General features: G+C 35.8%; 1 protein-coding gene across 2 annotated transcripts in view; it reads right to left on the minus strand.

Annotated features, from left to right (window-relative positions):
- Positions 1-25532, minus strand: part of GAS2 (growth arrest specific 2) — a 129532-nt gene that overhangs the window by 44101 nt on the left and 59899 nt on the right. For both annotated transcript variants that reach the window (XM_004585448.3, XM_012927073.3), the window contains 2 exons: positions 18878-19019; positions 7650-7757 (listed from right to left, as the gene is read on the minus strand). In XM_004585448.3, the coding sequence (XP_004585505.1) occupies positions 7650-7757; positions 18878-19019 (250 nt within the window). The remainder of the gene's footprint in view (positions 1-7649; positions 7758-18877; positions 19020-25532) is intronic.

The raw sequence follows: 25532 nt of genomic DNA on the forward strand, positions 1-25532 counted from the left end.
CTTTGCCTTCCAACAACTCATCAATAATTCAAGAACACAATACATTATATATAATTATTTCATTTTTGCTCACTTTTGCAAAAATCATTCATATTTATGGAAGCTTAGCACATATAAATAAAAAATATTGCTATTGGGAAACTTACAAAAGAAAGAAGGCAATCATAAATTTTGCTTAATACCTATTTTGTAATTTGAGGCAAATAATTCCTAAATCGTACCGAGGCAGATGTTTAGCTGAGTGCTGAAGATGGTTAAGGCACCCACATCCTACATCCGAGTTCCTAGGTTTAAATCCTAGCTCCAGCTTTTGATTCTAGCTCCCTGCCAGGGTGGACGCTGTGAGGTGATATGTGATGACTCAAATAGTCAAAACCCTCCCTCACACTTTGGAAATCTGGATTAAAATTCCCGATTTCTAGCTGTCATGGCTTTTGTGGACATTTGAAACGGAGTGAATTAGCAGATGAAGGCTCAGTCTGTCTGCACCTCTCTCCTCCTCTGTGTCTCTGCCCCTCCATTGTCAAACATGTATATAAAGTGGATAAATTTCATTATTTTCATATGCATTCTTTACAAGTAGAACAGGCCTCACCCTACCTTCACTCCCTTCCCTACGCCCATTCTCCTCTTCCTCGTTTTCTTATTTTTCTTATAGATTTGTTATGGCAGTCTTTCAACTGTCTTTATAAGCACAAACCTAAACCTCCCGCAAGATAAAGAAGCAAGTAGCAAGCAGAAAAACGACTGTTGCTCAAGAATAGACAAGGGCTATAAACAATTATCAAATCTGAAAATGTCAACTTTACTCATTTGCATTATGTATCTTTTACTCTGTATGCTAGTTACCACATGTTTTTAAACGAACACATGAAAGAGCACAATGTGTAACATACAGTTTTCATTTCTAAAACCTCAGGAAAATTTCCCTGCATGAAGTTTAAGACATACAGAACGTATATCTAAATAGTCTGCAACATGATTTAATCTTGACGATCTATTTATGAGTTGGATTACTTTAGCATGGTCACCAAATCTCTGAATTGGAGTTTTCACAGAGGTCATGATTCTCAAATGGATAATGATAAGTAAACATTCTTTACAGATCAAACAAAACTGAGATAACTGTACTGACATTAAGGAATAAGACAAAACTATTTAAAATATCATTTATAAATTATATGATATTCAATTTCAGGGAACTTGCCTTTCAAGAAGCTACGAAAAAAAGGCACATTAGTTGAAATGGCAACATTTTCAATTTATAATTGGTCTTAAATTTAAGTTAGTCTATAAATGTGTGAAGAGGTACAAAAGCCAACTTCAATTCCCTCTCCTCCATGTCCTACTCAGAAAGTCTTCTTACACATAACAAAATTAAAAGAATTTACTCTTAACCCAGTAAAAACCAGTTGTAAATATAAATTTCTAATTGTAAGAGACGAAGAATAATCCTTTGTTTCTTCCGGAATAATTTAACTATAGTCAATATATTGAAAATAAAGTCAATAAATATGTTGAACAATGTGCAGGTCATTCTTGTATATTGCTACGTTTTACAATGATTATTAATGTTGCTTTGTATGACTGACTGTTGCATGTTAAAGTCCACATGCAAATGAATAGCAAGTGAGAATCTGCATGTTAAGAGTTGGTCATTTTTAATGGATATTACACCTTCGAAAAGATAAGTCAAAGAGACCATATATAAGACATGTACAAATAAGTCTTAGACAATTTCTAGGCTAGATTCATGCATATTGAAAGACTTTCAACCTCAAGGGAGAGCAGTCGGAGGGTAACAGCCCATCCGCTGAGTTCTTTACAGCAGCAGCTGGTTATTTTGCATCCATCTTGCCTGCGAGTCCTTTTTGAAGAGATGAGTTAGGAGAATTTATTACTAAATGCAAAGACCTTTGAGAGATAGTTTACCAGAGTACAATTTACTCCAGTTATTAGCCCAGCCTCTGTGAACCGGAATACATGATAAATCAGAATGTCTTTGATGGAAACATTATACACGCGCTCATGTATGTCACATGTATATTTTCTTTGTGTGTGTTTATATATGTGTGCATGTAAAATGAAGTACTTGAATATAAGTTAAATGTTATTTATTGTTTGTTTGGTTGGTTTTTGTCCAAATTAGTGCTTAATTTTGAAGCAACTTTTGGAAATCCTCCTGTGTTAAACGTAGCCACGTTTCTCTCTTCATATTTAACACTACAAGCGCTGCCAGGCAGTTTTCACATATCAGAAGCAAACATTACCACATTTTTGAAAATAAATATAAAGTATTATATAATCTTGAAATCATAGTCACTTCTCTTTTAAAGCACTAAAAGAAGGGGAATTGATGTTTAATTTTTAAATAGATTCTCGACCTCCAGCCTCTGAGTAATGGCTGCTTCTGCGGTAATTTCTCTAACATAAATACAGGTTTTCAATTCTCTGCTCCTTGTTTTAAACACCTTTGCATTTTCATGCAGCAGTTCATCCTTCACCCCTAGGAAAGGTATGTAATTTGAACCAGGCTACATTTCACTCTCACTGAATTAATACGTGTCATAAGAACAGAAAATATCTCAACATCACACACTCTTATTGGACCTTCCCCTAGAGCAAGTCCCCGAAGACACTGCCGTGCCCCGTTGCTATGGCAACAGAGCTCTCTCTCCTCTTTTGCTACAGTGAGTTGTTTTTTAATATAATCCTAAATAATTTTTATAATAAAGAAGAAATTATACAGAATCAATATTAATGTGTGATCTTTTTATTGCTTTGTAATGATTTAATTCAAAAGTAGGAAAACGAAGTAATCCCACAACACATTAAATCCCTTAACAGACTTCCAATTAAATTATTATGCATTGCCTTTTCTTCAAGCTCATTAAGTAGTCATTTTTTAAAAACTGTGTGAAAAATAACCATAAATTCTTAATGTTAGTATTGAATATGGTATGCTTTTATCCAGCTTGAAAGGCCTATATGAAAATGTCTTAAAATTGCACTAACTCATCTAAACAATATTTACACTTAATAAGACTAAACATGACTATGCTGGCAATATGGAAAAATCACCTTCCCATACTGCTAAAAGGCAGAAATTCAAATCATAACACCTCTTCTATCAGCAGATTTTTAATTTCCTAGTAAGAGAGATAGACCATTACAGTGTTTTAAACAGGGCCTTGCAGTCAACACATAATACTTTCCTATTTTTATCACTAACATGATTCAGTGAGGGCAATAAATTCTATAACCTATTTTTTTTTTTTACTTTAAGCAGTACTTATGCAGTTGTAATGCCTTGTAATGCCATTAGTAGTCTGAATAATTTAAAGTGAAATAGCATAGGGGATACTTTACTATAGTTGAGCCTTAATTATATAATAAAACTGTACAGATTCATATAAGAAGACCAACCTTGTGCACACAATATTTACATTAGGTAAATCTTATAGAAGATCACTTGGAGTTGGGTTTGGGAGTCAGTAGATTTATTTATCATGTTATGTAATGTAAGACAATAATCTAAGAAAGGATAAAGTTTCTTAAGTGTCCAGGAGAAATGATTCTGGGAGGAAACATAAATAAAATGCCTGGTAGAAAATTATCATCATTACATTTAGTTGTCTGTCCTTTAATATTTTTTTCCAGGTGGCCTAGCAGTGGTGGCCTACCAGCTAAAGTCCTCGCCTTGCACACACCGGAATCCCACATGGGATCCAGTTCTAATCCTGGAGGTCCCACTTCCCATCTCGCTCCCTGCTTGTGGCCTAGGAAAGCAGTCAAGGACAGCCCAAAGCCTTGGGACCCTGCACTCACGGGGGAGACCCAGAAGAGGCTCCAGGCTCCTGGCTTCAGACTGGCGCAGCTCCAGCCATTGCGGCCTTTGGGGAGTGAATCAACAGGTGCAAGATCTTCCTCTCTGTCTCTCCTCTTGTCTGAATATCTGACTTTCTTAAAAAATTTTTTGAAAGATTTTTTCCAGTCATTTCTTTGAAAATCATCATTTCAAAATACCCTCCCCCAAAAAGAGACTGCAGGTATCTTGTTATATCAGAAAGTACACTTAACTTTCATCAATACAATTTTGTCACAAGTTATTTTTTTCAAATTTTCTTCTATTCATAATGTTTCTCCTAAAATATGTTGTCATGGCATCCTGGAATAATGTATTGGAAAAGAAATTATTAAGGATGGAACCACGTTATGTGTAGGTATTCTATTCAGTAGATTTTTGTCCATTTATTATTATTATAATTTATTTATTATAATTTATAATTTATTATTATTATTATTTTTGTCCATTTATTAAGTTAATTTGGGAAGTGCAATGTCTACATTCTCTTAAGCACGGATGGATGACATTACTGAATCTTCCAAGAAATTTTAGCAAAATAAATCAGTATTGTTATATAGAGTATATATTCAGAACATAGGCTAACAGGGTTTGAATTCCACTTTGACCACTGACTACAATAAAACTTCAAGAAATCAACCAATTTCTATGTTTTAGCTTTCTCATCTGTAAAATGGGAATGGCAACAGTATTTACCACCCAAGGTCAAATATTCAGACACTGACTAAGTCAGCTAGTAATAAAGTTATTAAAATGGCATACGTAAACACTTTACCAAGTTAATTCTTCTGTAAAAATAGTGTCTCTGAACATATTCTGGAACTATTATTCTTCTGAATGCAATTTGAAAGAAAATCCCTAAAATACAAAGTTATCTAATTAAGTAAGATAAATAAGTAAATAAAAGCATTCATCTCATCAGGGTTCAAACAAGAAGCATAGAAAATGAACTAGCTGATCTTCTGGATGATGTTTTGTCAGAAATATGAATATGTGTTGCACGTTTTATAAAGACTTTCCCCATATTTGGATTGAAACTAATTCCCCAGTTGTAATGGAGCTATATGAATATAAACAAACATACCAGCACACAGTTGAATCTGTATGAGTTCAAATAGCATATACAGGAAATAACTATTCACACACTGATTTCTAGAAACCTCCAGCCAAAATATACTTAGCAAAGATACATCCTGCAGAGTATCTTTCTATATTTTTCTCTGAAATCTGTACATCTTTGAAAGACAGTAATTAAATTGTTAATTCTGGTTTACAGTGAATAGAATAAAATTAAGAGTAAATGTGTTAAGGTACTGTCATACTAAAGAAATTTTGTAATTATGACTTTTAAGAATAAAGTTAGCAGTTTAAATATGCATAAATGACCCTGAACTTTCATTGTTTTGTATGACACAGGTTGGTTAGGATCATATGAAGACAGTTTCTATGGGACTGACAAATAACTAGGTGACAAATACTAGCACACCATGTGTATTTCACAGTGAAATAAATATGGCCATGTTAGACAGCCTCGATGAAGATGTGGCGGAGTATAAAACATACTCATATTTAAAAATGCAAACTCAACAAAATTTCAATGAAGCCGCTGAAAGAAATTGATTTCAAGTACTTAGCATCTAAACCAGGTGTTCAAAGAAATACATCTAAAGTATTAGTGACAACAATCAATCGATCATGTGAAAGCTATTTTAATACATCTGAGGGTTCGCTTTGAGTAATAACCGCCATTTCTCATAGTGAGTTAGAGCACAAGGAAAATCAGTCAAATACAGTCCACGGCACAAATCAAAGTACTAGCCAGTGATGCATGTACATTTCAATGATTCATTCACTTATCATGAATCGTAGAGAAGAAAACTAGGATAAAGTATACAAGTCAAGGTCTACATGGGCAATTCTTTGAATTGCAATTCCTATACCTCTAGGAATAACACAGATAAGCAGAAGAGACTTTACAGAATCACATTACCCCCATCAGGGTGGAGAGATACTCTTGAAAAGCCGCAGGAAAAAATGTCAATGAATATATGAATATATTCGTGAATATCTTCCCTTTTTGGACAAATAATTTTGATTTTATAATTTGGGCAGTTACAGATGTTTCTATTTCAAAAAGTTAAGTTTATTTGAAAAGGGTCTATGTTTAATGAAATTTGCTACATAGTAAAATTGTATGTGGCTTGTGCAAAAATCAAGACAGCAGATGATTAATGTTCATTGAAAACTCATTCTATAGCACATGGCCAGCTAGCATGAGACCATAACTTGCTGATCCTAGATATGAATAACCATGTCACAGTCCTGATAACTGCAGCCTTACATGCAATATTGGAAATAAAAATTGTGCATAACATGGTCTGATGTGTTAACTAATATCAAACATAAACACTATCACTAAATAATTGGATGCAGCATTTTAATTACTAAATGAACAGCATATAGATTAAGGCAAAAGGAAACCATTTGCTGACAACAAAATGGTACATCAAAAACGGTGATCAGTTAAAAACAATGTAAATCTGTTATAAAATAATTAACTTTATATGAATATAAGTACTCATTAAATTTTATATTTAAATATGTATGGGAAACTAGATATGGATAATACATGTAACATATTATTTTCCTGAAGATAGAAGGTTTATTAGTAGGAAAATATCTAATTCATTAATCATATTATTTATTAACATTTCTATTATAAAATGGAAACAAATAAATCCTTATTCTTTAAGTGTAGATTCTAAGGTCTAGCATTCTAAAGGAGTCCAATTCTCAACTTACAAAGATCAGCCTGGTAGAATCGAAACACATATATGAAGAAATACCTCTACTATTTAACATGCTAAAGTGAAAGGAGATAATCTTCTAGAAAACATCTTTACAAGAACAAAAGAATATTAAGCACCCTAGGTAACTAAATTTCAGTAACGACACCTAACCAAATTCACTCTCAAAAGCCTAAAAACCACAAATCATTATTATCTGTGTGTTGTCATCCCAAAGCAAATTTCTGGGAATATATCAGTGTTACACTTTTCATTTTTCTTATTTCCTAAAGAGGGGAAATCATGGTTTTAACAAAAATCACAAACTTATTTTTGAGAGTTTGAATAACCCTGCTTATTCACAAAAGATCTTAAATGAAATGCCTAGAATAAAACTGAACTTCCTGTTACAGTGTAAAACTGCTCATGATTTAAATCTAGACCATTGTAAAATGGTGCTGAATTCCATCATTCTTACTCAGAAAACTACAAAATGATAATCACCACTGTTGAAGGCTACCATAATGAACTTCCTTATCCTCATTTTGTTCCACAAACAAAAGTTATTGAAAAACAATATCCCAATAATTTGAAGGTACCCAGGACCAATGGGATGACTATTTTTCTAAGTTAAAGTATTAAGGCAAGGGAAGGATATGTTTTTAAAGTCCTTGTTTGGGTGTAAATTAGTTCTTTTGAAGCTGTTTAAACAAAAAAAGGAATTCAATTTTCTTCTTTTTTTCATTTTATATGATCTCCATGCTGCTTTGGGATGTATATGTTTGAGTATATTTGAAAAGAGGATGAACGTTCTGATTATTTAGCTCCCAGTAACATAATAACATAACATATTTTAAAAACCTGTTCATGCCTTGTCTTCTCTAATCACCTTGAAAAGAGTCCTTGCTTAGTTGCTGCCATATGCCATTGGTAGTCCCCAACTCAAATTGTGAATATTCTCATAAATAACAACAAAGTAATTGAACAGGCAAACATACCCTGATGAAGAGGATCTTTTCTCCCACTCGGTATCTTCCTTGGGAGAGCCGTTCCACACAGAATTTGTTAGGGCATTTGCAAGGAGGATCTTCAGAAATTCGCTTCACCTGAAACAGAAAAGCAGGCAAGTTAATTCTTCTCTGACCAGGACGTGGGCAGATTAATTTATTCCAAGGGCTCCAAGGACCCTTTGCCATTAATAATATCAAACTTATTATATGGATGTATCTATGCACATGCTATGAGTACACGAATTTCACATTAAATCATAACTTTGAAAAGGTCACATCTTGAAGTCACCTTCGAAATGCAAATGACTGTGAGAAGGCATAAGCTTGAAAACAGTAATAAAGTGTTGGATAATGATGGGGAAATCAATTGAACATGAAAAGCATGGTGAGACGAGTGCTCATTTTGTTAAAAAAAAAAGAAAAATGTGAATACTTGTTCTGTAAACATTTTGCAAACTAGAACAGAACATTGGTTGGCATGGAACACATTTTTTCTTGGTGTGATTATATTTATCCTGGATGTGACATTCAGCATGTCTGTTAAGATACAATGTTAGAGTACCTGACATCAACTCAGGTCCAATGCTGGACTCCAGCTTCCTGCTATTGCACACTTTGTAGTCATTGGTAATGGCTCAAGTAATTAGGCAGCTGTCACTCATCTGAGAGAATGGTTTGAAATCTCTGCCTTGACCACTGAAGTTAGGTAGGGAGTGAATCAATAGATGGAAGTGCTCTCTCTCTCTCTGTATGTATATATATATATACCTTTGCCCATCTAATAAATTTTTTAAAAGCTAAAGATGTAATTAATTTTTTTCCATCTTCAAAATAAGAGTTAAACCAATGATTGGATTTTACCATGGAACTGTTCCAGTTTATTTTGGATTTTAATGTTTCCTCCATGAAGTAATCTTTATGTCATACAGATTCATCCTGTAATTCTCATCATATTAAATTTTCTCATCTAATGACCCAATTTTCTGGCCATAGTTTATAAATTATGACCACTTACAGAATTAATGTGTGGACAATGAAATGTTGCTCTCTATTGTATCTATTTTCTTTAGTCTTCAAACACAAACTATCTAAAATATATCTGCATAGGGCTTACAAATACTTAATGACTATTAGAAAATAATGTAATCAGCCATGATTATAGAAACAGATTTATGTCAATGACTTACATGGCTGGGAACCAGCCATTCTGTACCTTATCCTCTCAACAACTAAGCCAGCCAAATGCCCAAACCATATCCCTTCTTTTCGAGGAAAGGGATTTTTTTTCCCATTTATTTGATTTTGTTTTATGACACAGTTTCATAGGCTCTCGGATTCCCCCAACCTCTCCCCATGCCCTCCCCCCATGGTGGATTCCTCCACCTTGTTGCAGTATTACAGTTCAAATCCAGTCATGATTCCTTCATTGCAAGCATCTTATTGTCCAAATAAATTCAACAGTTTCCTTGGGAGACCATCCCTGGTCTGAAAGTAGAGCTGGCAGAATATCACCCCATCCAATGAAAAGCCATAATATAACATCAACAACAATTTACAACATTATGGAGTTAATTGACATGGTATTGAGTGACCAATGTGTTAGAAAATGCAAGTTCTTAACCACATCCCATGACTACTTCATTGACATTTCAATTTTAGTTTATACACAACTGGCTGTTACACGCCTCAAAATAGTTATATGGTACTATTCAGCTGTCTCGTGTCTATTTTCATTTTATATTTAGCTGCTTATATTATTGAAGCATAATTTTTACTGAACTTGGCGAATTTTAGGATAGTCCAAACTGACTTATAACTCTAACAAGGCATATGTTAACAATTGAGTCGCAAAACAATTTTAGGAGAGGTGTGCAGAAAACTCTTCTATACCTTAGTGAGGTGTTACTAATTTTTGTGTCCTACCTAGTGAGGTAGATGTGAGTCCAAGCTGTCCATTTCCTGTCTAGTTCTAAGCTTTCCTTATTGATCTCATGGAGGAAAGAGAAAGCTACAAATGATGTATACCCTGCATTTGAGAAGTTGCACACACATACTTAAATGCTGGAAATATTGGTCTGGATTTACTTGCTCAATATTTTTCACAGAGATATTGTGTAACCCAGAGTTTTGTCATCAACAGAACACAATAATTTCTTCAAATAATTCAGTATCTAACTTCCATCATCCAGACACTACACAAAACTATCGGAAAAGTTGCACAAGAACTTGTTTGAATGTTGATACAGAATGAAACACCTTGAATTTCCTAGAATATGAAATGTTCCAGAAGCTATGAAAAGAAATAATGTTGGATGGAAAGCCAGAACTGATGGTGTGATCTTGAGACAAACAATAAAAATCTCTAAGAGTATAGTTATTACCTGGTTATTTGAATTGTAACTGCCCTGGATTATGTCTTGAAATCTGCTATTACAATGCCTCTACCTTTGTTGCTGCTATTTAAAGTTTTTAGCTATTTGAGGTCTACTGTGTTTCTATATGAATTTTATCCATGACTGAGAAAAACTTGTATGATTAGTCCTACTCACAATAGCTGTAAAAATATTTAAATGCCTCAGAATCAATTTAACCAAGAATGTTGTGAATCTCTACAATGAAAATTGCGGTCTTAAGAAATAGAACAAGATACTAAAAACAGAAAAACAATTCCACGACCACAGATTCATTGAATTAATATCATCATAATGTCCATACTACTGAAGGGTGAAGGAACACATGTAGGAAGAGAGCGTAGGGCGGTAGTATTACTAAGCTTATGAATCTTTATTGTTGAATCTTTTCACTTGATATAATTAAGTTTCAATTATATACAAAATTATCCCAAAGTATTTAAAATATTTGAAGCTGTTGTGAATGGGACTGATCTTGCAAGCACTTTCTCAACCAGGGCATTGTTTGTGAATGTAATAGTTATTGATTTTTGTGAGGTGATTCAGTATCTTGCAGCTTTACCAAACTCTAATGAGTGGAGAGCTTTAGTTCCCCTACAAATAGGATAATGTGATCTGCCATGTGGAATAATTTGATCCCCTTATCCATTAGTATCTCTTTAATTCATTTTTCTTGTCTCACAGCTCTGGCTAGACCTTCCACAACTATATGGAATAGCTGTGGTGAAAAGTGAGCAGCCTTGTCTGGTTCCAAATCTTACTAAATGTTTCCAACGTTTCAGCATTCAATTTGATGCTGGCTATGGATTTGTCATTTATTGCCTGGATTATTTTGAGGAATGTTCCTTCTATACCCAATTTGCTTAAAATTTTTACCATAAAAAGATAATATATTTTAAGAAATGCTTTTTCTGCATCTATTGCAATAGTCATATGGTTTTTATTCTTCAGCTTGTTAAAGTGATGTTTCACATTTATTGAGTTGTGTTGCTGAACTGTCCTTAAACAACAGGAATAAATTCCACTTGGTCTGGGTGAATGATCTTTCTGACACGTTGTTGAATTCGATTAGATATTAGTTTATTGATGTTGCATCTGTGTTCATCGGAAATACTGGTTTTTGGCTATCTTTGTTGCACCTTTTGCTGGTTTTGGAATCAATGTCACTCTGGCCTTAAAGAAGCAGTTTTGAAGGATACCCTCACTTTCAACTGTCTTGAAGTGTTTAAGCAGAACCCAAATTAGTTCTTTTAAAGTTCAGTTAAATTTAGCGATGAAGCCATCCAACCCTGGGAGTATCTCTATCTTGGTTATTGTTATATCAGATTTTCTATGTCTTCATGACCCAGTAGATCAACCAGGTCACCCAGAATTCCACTCCTGGAAGTTTACTCAAATGAAATTAGCATGTGAAAGAGTTGTGTTCTCCCATGCTTACTGCAGCTCAGTACGTTAATAGCTAAGTTAAGGAATCAACCCAGATCCAGATGTCCATCAACTGATGACTGCATAAAGAAAATGTGTAATACTACTCCCTTCCTTTGCAACAAAATGGATGCAACTGGAAATCATTACGTTTAGTGAAGTAATTTCATCCCCAAAGACAAATATTGTGTCTTCTCTGATATTTGGCAATTGACATAGAATGCTAAAAGTGTATAGGAATAAAGCAAACATCATCTCTTTGCTACTTTTATCCCTTGTTTATACTCCTCTGTAACTGTGGTCTTTTTACTTATTGAATATTCTTGCTGTCGATGCATTAAGGATATGATAAGTGTGGATTAAAATTATGCCTGTGGAAAAAAATTTTAGAAAGGAAGGAGGAGAAATAGGAAGGGATATCGTGGGTAGAAGTACAGTTTTCTATTTAGAGTTGTACATATGAAATTGGGCTCGGTGTGGTAAGCTCGTGGCTAAAGTCCTGCCTTGCAAGCACCAGGATCCCATGTGGACATCAGTTCTAGTCCCAGAGGCCCTGCTTCCCATCCCGCTCCTTGCTTGTGGCCTGGGAATGCAGTCAAGGATGGCCCAAAGCCTTGAGTGGGAGACTGGGAGGAGGCTCCTGGCTCCTGACTTTGGATCCGCTCAGCTCTGGCCATTGCAGCTGCTTGGGGAGTGAATCAGCAGATAGAAGATCTTCCTCTCTGTCTCTCTTCCTCTCTGTATATCTGAATTTCCACTAAAAATAAAATAAATCTTTTTAAACAAAGAAATATAAGAAATCTTCTTTCTTTACTTTAATAAAAAATTTTAAAAAGTATCCTTCAGTAAAGGCAAACAGTAGCAATATCTTCATATTTTCATCTGCCCTTTCTGCCACCCTATTTTTACCAACTTAAAAAGGTATAATTTTAAGGACTTACTTATTTCAGCATTTAGTATCCTAGTTACTATTTAATCTTACTATTTCCTTTTTTGATTGAGATCATCAAAGTTTAAAATAGCATTTTGTTATGTTTAACAAATCTTGATATGAAGAACAAAGTCTTTTGTTCTTGTTGTTCCTGTCATGGTTAATGTCATATACCAAATGGTCAGTAAGTGTAAATTGAATAAGCCAATGAACATGTCAATGTGAACACAGAAATATACAACTCATAGAAGGAAATGGCAGAACAAAACAGGACTGGACTCAGAGAATTTCAGAGATGATGCTCATTGCGAAATGAGGAAATAGCCTAGTGTGACGTGAGGCAATGCTTTTTCCTGAGTTCTGAGTCTTTTCTGCCATATTATAGTTAATCTACAGATACAGCAATCACTCATAGTGTTAATAGATGTATATCTGTAGAGAATTTTAAACAGATACTCCCACATGGGAAGCCAATCATATAATGAAAAGGATATTTAGTCCATTCTGGTGCAATAGTGCAGGATCTCATGTCAGATGTGGAGTGGGTCATAGAAGCAACGACTATGTCAGTGTGTGCTGTTTTCACAACTTCCCTCTATGTGTGTTCTTATAAAATAGTATGTTTAAGATACACATGTATACATGTCATATATGTATATTTACACATGTATACATGTCATATATGTATATTTACACGTGTATACATGTCATATATGTATATAAATATTTACTATAACATTTGTGCCATTGCTAAAAAAATTACAGTTCTCTGTAGCATCACAATAAGGGCTTTTTCCGAAAAAGAAAGAGACAAGAAGTGATTTGGTGATCCTGCAGAAAGACAGTGTTAAAACAGCATGTAGCTTGAGATTTGAATGTTAAAATGATCACACTTGGTGCAAGTTTGCTGCGGCTTAGAAAATAAGCAAACAGCAAATGGGTGTTCAAGTGATTCCTCCACTAAGAAATGACAATCACAAGTCCATACAGAAAGCAACTCCATCTTTTAGTGTCTGTAGACAAAACATAGAAACTGTTTATATTCAGTGAAGTGCAAGAAACATTTTCTCAAATGACCTGCCCTTCTCTAATGCCTTCCTAGCTTAGAAAATGGACTTGATTAAAAAAAAAAAAATCAAGAGCTTTTCTTAGCTGTGTGAGAAGCAAAAGCAGAAAAGCAAGAGAAAAGGCCAGACTCTGAGCAGAGGAAATAGATTGTTAAGTAAACAGTGACTGATGACATCTGTGCTTCTTACATTTCTTTGGGATAAGTCAGTTTGGCAGGTGTTCTGTTTGGGGTTAGGAATTTGGCCAGTTTTCTGCTGAAATGGGATTTCAAGAGGAGCCTGATTACAGAATTATACTATCTCTCATCCCCAGACTGAGGAAGTTGCTGGAGAAGAAGAAAGGAAGATTGGCTTCTTAGATCTGTATTCAGCTCTTTTTGTGGGAACTAACTCAACAAGAGGAAATACAAGGAAGAGAACTCAACCCTGCCCCAGTGTCTTATCACAGCTGAATCACTATCAGGACATCAGGAGAATAAATTAATCTGAATGGACTCCACTGTGCTTCTTTCATGATATCTTGATTAAAGAATGCACACTGTATTATCCACATGAAAGGTCACCTTTTCTTTTCTTTTTCCAGTACTCTCCTAAGTGCCACATGGGGAAATGTGAGGCAGCATTGAAGGCTGCAAAATTGGCATTCATGCTGAAACTGTTCCCCTGAATATGATATTGTAACACATGTCTACTTATTTTGCTCTCTTTTTTTCTTTTTCTTCCACTCTTTATTTCCTTGCTGCTTTTGCTTATTTTACTTCTCTTTCTTTTATTCTTCCGTGGTTGTCAAAAAAATCAACATTGTGAATTAGACACAGAAACTCTTCAGTCTCTGTTGTATGTCCCTATTCTATGGCACACACTGCAGTACATCAGTGTCAGCTTCCCGCTATGATATTTCAGTATCTGCTTCATATGTGGTAAAGTTTTCATAGGGATTATCTCCTTCTATAATAGTTCTGTGAAATTCTAATTAAGACCATTAGTGCTCTACTGTCCCTGAAATAAAATACGTCAATGAAAATGTGTAACTTAAAGAGATTTGAAATAATTCAATGCTGTTTTCCCCATTGTAGAATGATGGGGAAAATGATGGGGGTTGTAGAGATTCCTGTGGTCAAGCAAGTTTGGAACACTCCAGGCTAAACAAGATCTTATTATGGAACTCACTAGAGTCTGAGAAAAGCCAAAGCACAGTGCCAAACTCTAATGGAGCCTACAGTAAATTGTGTTTCTTAAATTAACCTAACTATGGAATTCTTTACCCCAGGGAGCATCTCATGGTACTAGTATTTGATTAGACATTCCTTCAAAAATACCACTTTAAAGATCTTCAGAATACAGTATTTTAGCTGGCAGCAGCACAGAAATGCCCATTTTGCACATTTCCTACATTCAAGAAAAACCCCTTAAATAAACAAATGATTATGTGCCCAAACCCTAGTAAACTTTAACAAGGGTTGAATGGTTTTTTGCAATGCACTTCATGGTTCCAGTTGAATGAATAGAACTTGGAATAGGGAAGAGCCACCATGGAGTAATTTCCATACTTTTAGAAATATCTTTTTTTTAAAGATTTATTTATTTTTATTGCAAAATCAGATATATAGAGAGGAGGGAGACAGAGAGAGATATCTTCCGTCCAATGATTCACCCTCCAAGGGAGTGCAACGGCTGGTGCTGTGCTGATCCGAAGCCAGGAGCAAACTTCCTCCAGGTTTCCCACATGGGTGCAGTGTCCCAATGCATTGGGCCATCCTGACTGCTTTCCCAGGCCACAAGCAGGGAGCTGGATGGGAAGTGGAGCTGTCGGGATTAGAACCGGCGCCCATATGGGATCCTGGCACATTCAAGACTAGGACTTTAGCCACGAGGCCACCAAGCCGGGCCCTAGAAATATCTTGTATCTCACTCTTTTTCTGAGTTGAGTTGTTGGTAAATCATCTAAATCTCTTCCTGACTTGTTCCATCATGTCTCCTCTCCTCTTCTCACTATTTTCCTCACGTCTCCTTTACTCTTCTCCCTTCCCTTCTCTTCAGGCAAGAAGGATGACTTAGATGGATGTAAGTAGGTGAATAAAGGAAACAATTCTAGCTCCGTTCTGTGTGGTCTCCCCCATAGATTCCTTTAGTACCCCATTGCCAGAGGGGATGAGCCTGCTGCCTGCCACCCAGCCTCCCGGCCCACGAGAGACAGATGGACAGGGGTTCTGTCTAAGCAGTTCCAATTTATAGGGGGAAATTCAGTTTCTTATACAGGGTAAGGGATAGCCTCAGGCTAGGAATTTCAGGAATTCCAGGGGGGAGAAACTAAGAGCCAATTACTATGAAAATGATTGCAGAAGCCACCTTCCATAGGCCAGGGGTAGGCAAGCAAGATGGCCCTGGTCAATCAGTATTTCCTTGGAGCTGCGTGACTCCTGCCCTGGTTCATGCTCAGGGCTCTGTCCTTGCTGCCATCTTGCCCGCCAGTGACCTGGACTGACCTTAGTCACCATCTTATTGACTTAGTCTTTGCCCTTGAGCCCCACACCTTCCCCTTGATTAACATACATGGCTTCCAATGGCAGTATCGCCTCCCACTGGAGTTACAGTATAATTGGAAAAAATCACACATTTTCAGAATAGATAGCAAATCCACATAAGTAGAGCAAGCATGAAGGACTTTTTTTTTTTATGGTTAAAAAGCTTCTTACTTGGGCCCAGCTGCGTGGCCTAGCAGCTAAAGTCCTCGCCTTGAAAGCCCCGGGAACCCATATGGGCGCCGGTTCTAATCCCGGCAGCTCCACTTCCCATCCAGCTCCCTGCTTGTGGCCTGGGAAAGCAGTCGAGGACGGCCCAATGCATTGGGACACTGCACCCGCGTGGGAGACCCGGAAGAGGTTCCTGGTTCCCGGCGCGTACCGGCCATTGCGGCTCACTTGGGGAGTGAATCATCGCACGGAAGATCTTCCTCTCTGTCTCTCCTCCTCTGTGTATATCTGGCTGTAATAAAATGAATAAATCTTTCTAAAAAAAGCTTCTTACTTTATTCAACATGAATTTGTTTTATAAAATATGGTTGTTGTCTCTGAGGTAATTAATTTTGACAAGCTAAGCAACTGCCTCATTAAATGTATATAGACACTGAGGTATATGCAACAGGAATTTGTCAATTTCATATGAGATAGGAGATGCTGAGAGAAGGTTTATCTAGTGGCTAATACACCCTGAAATTTAAAATGTGGAAAGGTAATTAAAAGATCTAAAAACAGATGTGAAAGCATGGTGAGAAAAGAAAGATGCAGGGATTAGTCTGAAGCATAAATAGCTGATAAACACTGTAGGGCAGGGCTTGAAGGGACAATAGAACACAACAATGAGTTTGGGATTCACTCTAGATCTCATAGCTAAGACTTATAATTTAATAAAAACTGAGTTGCATTTAGTTTGATCACTCTTGTGACAGGAAGATGTATGGAGTTAAATTTTAAGAATGAATCGGCCGACAGCGTCAAATGCAAGGATGAAATGTCATAATTTCATGACTAAATGAATTCATCTGACTCATGAATTTGCTCACTGGCCTTAAAGACGATAACTGGCCACCTACTTACTCTTCATTCAACTGGTACATTGACTCAAAGGCGATGAAGACTACAACTGGAGACAACAGCTGACAGAAAAAGAACTGAGAACATTTGGAGGAGTCTCAGAAAAATACAAAGACTAAGGTAGCATCTTACCCTCAAGTTTACTTAGAAAAAAATGATGAAGAGAAAAGAGATAGCTCTCACAAATAATGGATCATTATCCACTATTCATATACAAATTGTTAGGTATAAATCTGCTATGTATTTTATGGTATCAGATGCAAAAATGGACAAAAGAGAAAAATCTCTCTTTCTTTTTTTCTATAGCTTCTACTCAAAATTGGCCATCGCTCCTGCTCGTTCCAACTAAGACACTAAAGACATCCCAACCACGGTCCAGGAGTACATTGTCCATAGCTGGTGTCACTATCGGTATTGGTTTTTCATCATCTGTTATGCATGCATATCAGATCTCGATCTAGTAATATTACCATTATCGATAGTGCTGCCATTTTCTGTCATATTCCAAAGCAACTACAACTCCATAAATGCAAATCTTACATAAACAACAGTCAGACACTCATAGTTTTTGCCCTTTAATGACTTTTCTGTCACATTTGTGTTCAACATATACACAAATTGGAGGATAAGCATAAATAAAATCAAACACACTGTTGGGCTTGGCAGCGTGGCCTAGTGGCTAAGGTCCTCGCCTTGATCCCATATGGCTGCTGGTTCTAATCCCGGCAGCTCCACTTCCTCTCTATCTCTCCTCCTCTCAGTATATCTGACTTTGTAATAAAAATAAAATAAATCTTTAAAAAAAAAAAAAATCAAACCCACTGTTGATCCTAAGAACTATCTGACAGATAATACTGGTAACCCAAGCATTTCAATTTGTCCTGTATGCTGCTACACTGTTACTTCTCCATGATGGTGAAGGCACTAAAATATTTCCTAACTGCTCTGAACTGTGACTCAAACACTCTGCTCAGTAGAGGGCCTTCAGAAAGTCATACAAAACTGTGTTGGAATATAAACTTCTTCTGCCCCCCTCCCTCTGAAAATAAATCAACTTCTGAGTTTTTATTTCCTGAATAGGAAATCGGATTTTCAAACATGAGAGCACTCAAAAACAATGATAGACCCTGGGAATCACAGACGCTTAGAAAATCAGAGTCCTCTTTTCTGTCGTACACTTATTTTCCTTCTCTAGACGATCCTTAAAATCTCAGGCCTCAGGCTTCGTGTCTGTAAAACCAGAATCATGAAGCCATAACAATGAGGCATAAAGTATCTCAAATACAGTGTTCAGAGAAGTGATATATTTTCCTGAAGTTATAAATACTGTTCAGCAAAAATAAGTGACAATCAGGGACAATGTGGAAAAGCATTAAGTGATGTTTTATTGAAACAACTCTGCCAGCTCTACTTTTGGACCAGGGATGGTCTCCCAAGTAAATTGTTGAATTTATCTGGACAATAAGATGCTGGACTCTGTGCATGGTGCATGCTCGCAATGAAGGAATCATGACTGGATATGATCTGTACCACTGCAACAATGTGGAGGAGTCCACTGTGGCGGGAGGGTATGAGGAGGGGTCGGGGGAATCCCAGAGCCTATGAAACTGTATCATAAAATGAAGTAAAAAAAAAAGAATTACAAAATAAATTGTAGAACTATAAGCTCTCTCATAAGAGTATTAAATGACTTTCAAGGAAATTGAAATATTAAAGGTTAAACTTGTGATATTGGTGGAATACGCCTAATAGAAACAACTACTGATGACAAGTTGCCAGTTTTACTTACTGCATCATCCAGTAGGTTTCCTGTACTCTTTTTGCCAGATGACTTTGACAAAGGAGAAGGAGAAGGAGAAGGGGCAGAAAGTGTTTCTTCTTGTTCAATCTCTTTTTCCAATTTTATCAAGCCCGGAGGCTCCACACCATACCTTTTAAAGGATATCAGATTACTATACATGCATAAAACACAATGATAATAAAAGCTATTTATTCCTTTGATTATGAACACTAGAGGATCAGATTGTTTACCTTAATAAAGATCACCAATTTTTCTGACATTTAAATGACAAACTCTTGAATGGATAACCTTTGAAGCAGGGACAAACTACACATCTGTTGTGCTTATATATGTGCAAACATTATGAAAGCATAGATCACATATATATTACAAAACCATAAAAATACTCAGTGTATGGGTCAATAACTAGAACAATCATATCAAAGTTAGCCCAACTATGACCTTTACCAGCTTTAGCAATACTAGTGCTATAAACAAAGTTCTATTTTGTAAGCAAATGTATTACAGAAATAAAATCAGAGGATCTCAGAAGTAGAGTCCAGTTTACAAACAGCATTATGAACAACAAACATTTTTAAATGATTCAACAGAGGAAATTCACTATTAATTGTACATTTCATGGGGACCAAAACAATATATACTACAGTTACACAGTATCAAAGATTGTGCTCTTACAAATAGTGAGAGTAGATAGATTGTTCCTGGGCAAACAGGTGAACAGGGGAGATACAGAAATAATTTTAAGCAAACCATACTAAGAATTTTGCGTTGTAAATTACACTTGCCATATAAGTTCAAATAGAAATACTGGTGATTTGCAGTTGTTTTTAGCATTCTTATGTCTTACAATCACATTTTTCTTAAGCTCAAATTAAAATAGGTCTGGTACCCTAGATATCTATCAACTACATCTGAGGAGGCCAAAGATAATTTAAAATTTATTTGTGAAGGATTTGGGGCATCATCAATTCCGTATCTTCAATTTAACTGATAACAATACATAACCAGAAAGGGCTTGTAAATAGCTACTAGCAAGGTAAGGACTCAAATGCAAGTTACTGCTTTTATGACACTTTTTTTTCATTGCCATCTAAATCAACTAATTGTATGTTAGAAAGGAAAGGAAAAAAATCAATTCAATATTTAAAACTTGGTTATAAGCCATGTAATCAAAGTAAATAATCCTGTAGACAGAATATGAATATGTTAACAATATTATTGTTTTTGATTGAATTCTGCACTACACAATCACCACACGCAAAACTTCGCATTTTTGTCCTATTTTAATTATCTTTTAATTTAACTGACATTTGTATTACCTTTCTACAGGGAAGCAACTTCTCCATTCTTGATGTTTTATCCTCATAGAAGTTATTTAATAGCTTTAATTCCAGACCTCTCTGCTTCATTACTCATTCAACCCCAATAACATAAAGTGTTATCCATTTTTACATAGAAGGATAAAGTCAGCATACTTTTTCTTATATGCTGGAATCTGCTCCCCAGGTGCATTCCAAGGGGATGACACTCTGAGTCACTTTATTTTAAAAACTGATATTTGATTGGCTCAACTCTTGAGCCGATGAACATTTCTGTCAACCTGAACCTTAGGTTATGAAGGTTGGAACTGACATCTCATCTGAAAGTTTTTGTTGTGGGAGTTGTTGTTTCCAAACTGCAGAAAGCAAGAAGGGAAACTATGTGTCCTTTGAGAGTTAAAAAGCTCCACCAGCAGCCAGTAAAAACAGCTTTAACAGATATAATTTAAATAAAGTATTACCACCCCAGGAAAATTTGCAATCTGCATAATGTTTTCCTTGAAATACACTATGTCATCATAAACTAAAACAATGAGCAATCGCTTGTTAATCTTTCATGTGTTTTAATCAGTTAATAAGACAATGGAAACATGCTAGTGTCCAGATTCTGCATTAGCAAAAGCCACTATTTGCATGATTCATAGAAGTCCCAGCTTTGGGTATACAGCACAGTACATATCTAGGTACCTAACAGCTAACATTTAAAGATGACAAAAATCTTTTATTCTCATATAACAATGTTGTCAAGCCTAAATATAAAAATAATTTCCTGTTTATTAATATCCAAATACATATCTCAATGTAAGAACTGCTAATGTTAATTCACAAAAATATTCCATGAGGACCCAGCTCAACAGCTCACTTGGCTAATCGTTTTCTTGCAAGTCCTGGAATACCATATGGGTGCCAATTTGTGTCTAAACTCAGTTTTGATCCTGATTTTCTAGATTAACTGCAATAAGAGCTGTTTTTAATCTTCATGGACGTACTTGGATTCTTAGCTCTGTCACAGTATAGAATCTGGTATGCTAAATGTTCTTAAGGTAGAAAAAAAGTAAATTTAGTAGTGAGGTTAAATGAATTTAACATAGTAGCAACTACAGTTAATTCAAAATGAAGCATAAGTTGAAATGTCATGTTTGAAAGTATAGATTAAATCAATTGGAAAACATGGTCAATTTGTGAATTTCAATTGATTCATGCCACTTTAAGGAACAGGTTGAATAGTTTCATCCTTTTTGTACAAAGTGAAATAATAATAAGCATGTTACAAGAGTAAAAAAACAAGCCTGCGGGCCTGGCGTGGTAACCTAGCAGCTAAAGTCCTCGCCTTGAACGCACTAGGCTCCCATATAGGTGCCAATTCTAATCCCGGCAGACCTGCTTCCCATCCAGGTCCCTGCTTGTGGCATGGGAATGCAGTCAAGGACAGTCCAAAGCATTGGGACCCTGCACCCATGTAGGAGACCCAGATGAAGCTCCAGGCTCCTGGCTTCCAATCAGCACAGCTCAGTCCATTGCGGTCACTTGGGGGAGTGAATTATCGGATGGAAGGTCTCTCCTCCTCTCTGTATATCTGACTTTGCAATAAAAAAATGAATAAATCTTTAAAAAAAAACCTGACTTCATGTCCAATTAGAACAAAGTAGGCTAAGTTTGAACAAAATTAAAAACAAAATTACACATCCTTACCCTATAGATTTTTCTTTATATGAGAATGCTGAAAATTGACTATGCCACTGACCATTGAAAAGCAACAGTAGGCCTCAAATCTCTGCTTACATTGGCTTTTGAACACTTCAAGCTGCACAGTCAGTTGGTCTTGAAATGTGCTTAAACACAACTCATTGGCTTCCTGTCTGTCTGGAGACATCAGCAGGCTGTAAATCATGAAACTCCCCTTGGGTTGGGATCCTGCACCTGCAAGCCAACTTATCCAATAGGGTCTTTTTGTGTTCTCTATACTGCTTCTCGTTTCTGTTTTGTTTTAAGTTTTTCACAAATTTATACTGGAATCCAATCTTCTAGCTACAAGATTCTAGATATTTAGAAGGGTAACTGTTTTCAAACTGAATAAAGGTTCAGAACAAACATACCAAGAGAGCTACATCTATAGAAACCAAATCCTTATATCTGAATTCCCACAATGATATTAGAGCAGTGTGAATATACACAAAGAGTAACTTTTTTCTCTCTTATTTAAAACAGCAAACACAAGGGTAAGGATTTTATGACAAGCCTTCATGATGAGATTTTAGAAAAGGACTCCTCAGTTTTCTGGTGCTGCCACACATGGGACTGGATGGAATAGTTGAGTCCTCAAATTGAATTGAATCCTAAAAAATTACTCAAACTATTTAGAATGGTACAGCTTCCAAACATAGTGTCTGGAGTTTGTTTTACCATGTTCCAAGTGACAACATTTATAGAGAGAAATCCTCCCTTTTAATGCACATAACGGAGTTTACAGATGGTTACAAAGTGTACTTTGCTCCATTTATGTTCTATTTTAGAGCTAAAGATAGAATTTGTAATAGGAAAAATTCAAGCCACAGAAAAGCATGTAAGTTTCTTAGCACTTCAGCTAATTACTTATTCTTTAGGCAAACATTTCATCTAAATAACCTTTTTCTTCACTAGGCCATGGGTTGAAATGACAGATAAAACTGTCACAAAGTAAATATATTCTGAGTCAACACAATTTTTTTAAATCAATGAATTACTAAAAATCAAGGCACCATTTTGATGTTGATTATTGCTTATGCATGGCGTCAAAATGTCATTTTTGTTTTAGTATTGCCATAGAAACCATCTTAAGTCTGCAGTCTATATCAATGTGAAATCCATAGTAACTGTTTTCTTCTTTCAGGAATGAACGTGAAAGCACTGTCATTGAATGTATCTGAGGTCTGACTGACTTGCTTTGGTTGAGTGTTTTAGTTTTCACAAAACAAACATTTTACATTCAGTAACTTACATTCTTTTGAAATATTAAAAGAGGGACTTAACCCTCCTGTGATAATAACTCTATTTAGTTGAAAATAAAATGAACACTTACATAAGAGAACAAAATTAAGTGTACTCATTCCTCCTATCTCAGAGCTCAGAGAAACCAACAAGCCTCAAAGAGCTTCAGCGAGTGTCCCCAGACAGAACATCAGAGCAGCGAATCAGAAATATTCTGCGAATCATTTCCAAAATGCTGTTAATGATAGTTAGATGACATTTGTGCAAACTAAAGAAAGAAGCATTTAGAACAAACTACAAGACAGCATCACTGACAGTGATAAAAACACAAAATTTACAAGATTGTATTGGGTTTCTGTCAAGGTCAAGATCACCTCATTCTGTGTGTAAATTAACGTTGTGATTCTTGAGAACACAGTTTTGGCAAAGTTGTTTTAACATAATTTTCATGTTCCTCCACAGAAGAGTAGGAACAGCAGGGAGAACAAATTTAAGCATTTAGATATAGGTTTAATATATCTTAAGAAGATATTAGAGTCAAGTAGATTGGAGGGAATCTTTCTTTTTTCCATTTTAATTAATACGCTTCAACATAGGGTGAACTTCGGGAGATTTGGGTTTACTGGGTTCTGTTTTAAAAGCACAGTTAAAATTTTATGGAAGTAGAAACTCAAGATCATGAATATAATGAGAGAATCTTGAACAAATTTTTATACTTAATACTTTCAATCTATCCAATTGGTATTCAGCTGTTGAACATCAACAAGCATAGTTTGCCCAACAAGTATAATTTCCTCTTCATTGAAGATTCACACAACTCTGTAGTACTTCAGTGGATAGAAATAAAAGGTCAAAGCTACACACTAAATAATGTAAAGGTGACATTATTCCTTGCATAGGCCTTTTATCTGTTAGTGACTTTATAATGCAGTTTTAAAAATTAATGTTTTGCATCCATTCACAAGGCTATATAATAGGGTAAGAGATGGAGCAGCCAAGATTCACACTTGGAGAGGAGGTGGGTACTTGCTGTGGTACTTTACATTGAAATTAACAAGACCATATTGATTCCCTTTAATCAGCCAAGATGCTTTGTTTTACATCCTAAGCAAGGGTCAATTTATGCCAAACCCAGAGTTGGAAGAAAAAGTCTTCCCAAAGACCTATTGCAACTGAATAGCTTGCTTTACTTTGAATACATGGCCATAACATGTTCATGTTCAAGGGATTTTTAATCAGAATACTCATGTAATAAAAAATATCAACAACAAATAAAATACAGAAAACATGCAGAGACTATAAACTAAAAGAGAGGAAAGTAACAACCTCATGTTCATTCTAGCGGAAGAACAACTCCTGAGTGTTTGCTTGTATATCCTAACTTTCAGAAGCAAGATGAATAGATTGTTCAAGTAGCAAAGCTCTCCTACAGTTATTTGGGAATGGTGTGACCTCAAAGTGCTAAGTGAGATTCTGGAACTTAAATTTTAATTGATCAGGATGATACTCTGCGGGCTCTGCCTTCAAACCAGAGAGGGTCTTCCTAAGAAGCCATTGAACTTGACTGGACAATAAGATGCTGGACTCTATGTTTGGTATATGCTTGCAATGAGGGAATCTCAACTGAACTTGAACTGTGGTTATGCAACAAGGTGGAGGAATCCACCATGGGGGGAGAATATGGGAGGGGTGGAGAGAATCCCAGTACCTATGAAACTGTGTCACATAATGCAATGTAATTAATGAATAAATTAAAAAAAAATAAAAAAAATCAAAACAATCTTTATCACATCCAATTATCGTGACACAATAAAATTAATGCAAGGCATTCAGTCCAGTCAGGTCATTTTTACTACATGATTTACGTACCTTGAAACAATCTCTTTTTTGTTTTCTGTTGGATAGAAAAATCTGCTCACTGGCAGCAAATTTTTTAGCGATACTGAAATGTGTTCATGTGTACAATCCTATTTTGTTTTCTTTGATTTTTCTGGACAAATTTTCTACTTGATGGAGCTTCCGCAATAGCCTAGTGGTTAAATCCTTGCCTTGAATTTGCTGGTTCATGTCCTGGCTACTCCACTTCCCATCCAGCTGTGGCCTGGGAAGGCAGTAGAGGATGGCCCAAAGCCTTGGAACCCTGCACCCGCCTGGGAAACAGAGGAAGTCCCTGGTCCCTGACTTCAGATCAGCTTAGCTCAGACTGTAATGGTGACTTGGGGAGTGATTCAGGGACAGATGATCTTTCTCTTTGTCTCCCCTACTCTCTGTAAGATCTTACTTTCCAATAAAAAATACATCAATCTTTATTTAAAAAAAAATTCTCTACCTGAGAACACAGACCTAGTGCTGGCTGT

The sequence above is a fragment of the Ochotona princeps genome, chromosome 4 (genome assembly GCF_030435755.1).
Source record: "Ochotona princeps isolate mOchPri1 chromosome 4, mOchPri1.hap1, whole genome shotgun sequence".
NCBI classification, from domain to species: Eukaryota; Metazoa; Chordata; class Mammalia; order Lagomorpha; family Ochotonidae; genus Ochotona; species Ochotona princeps.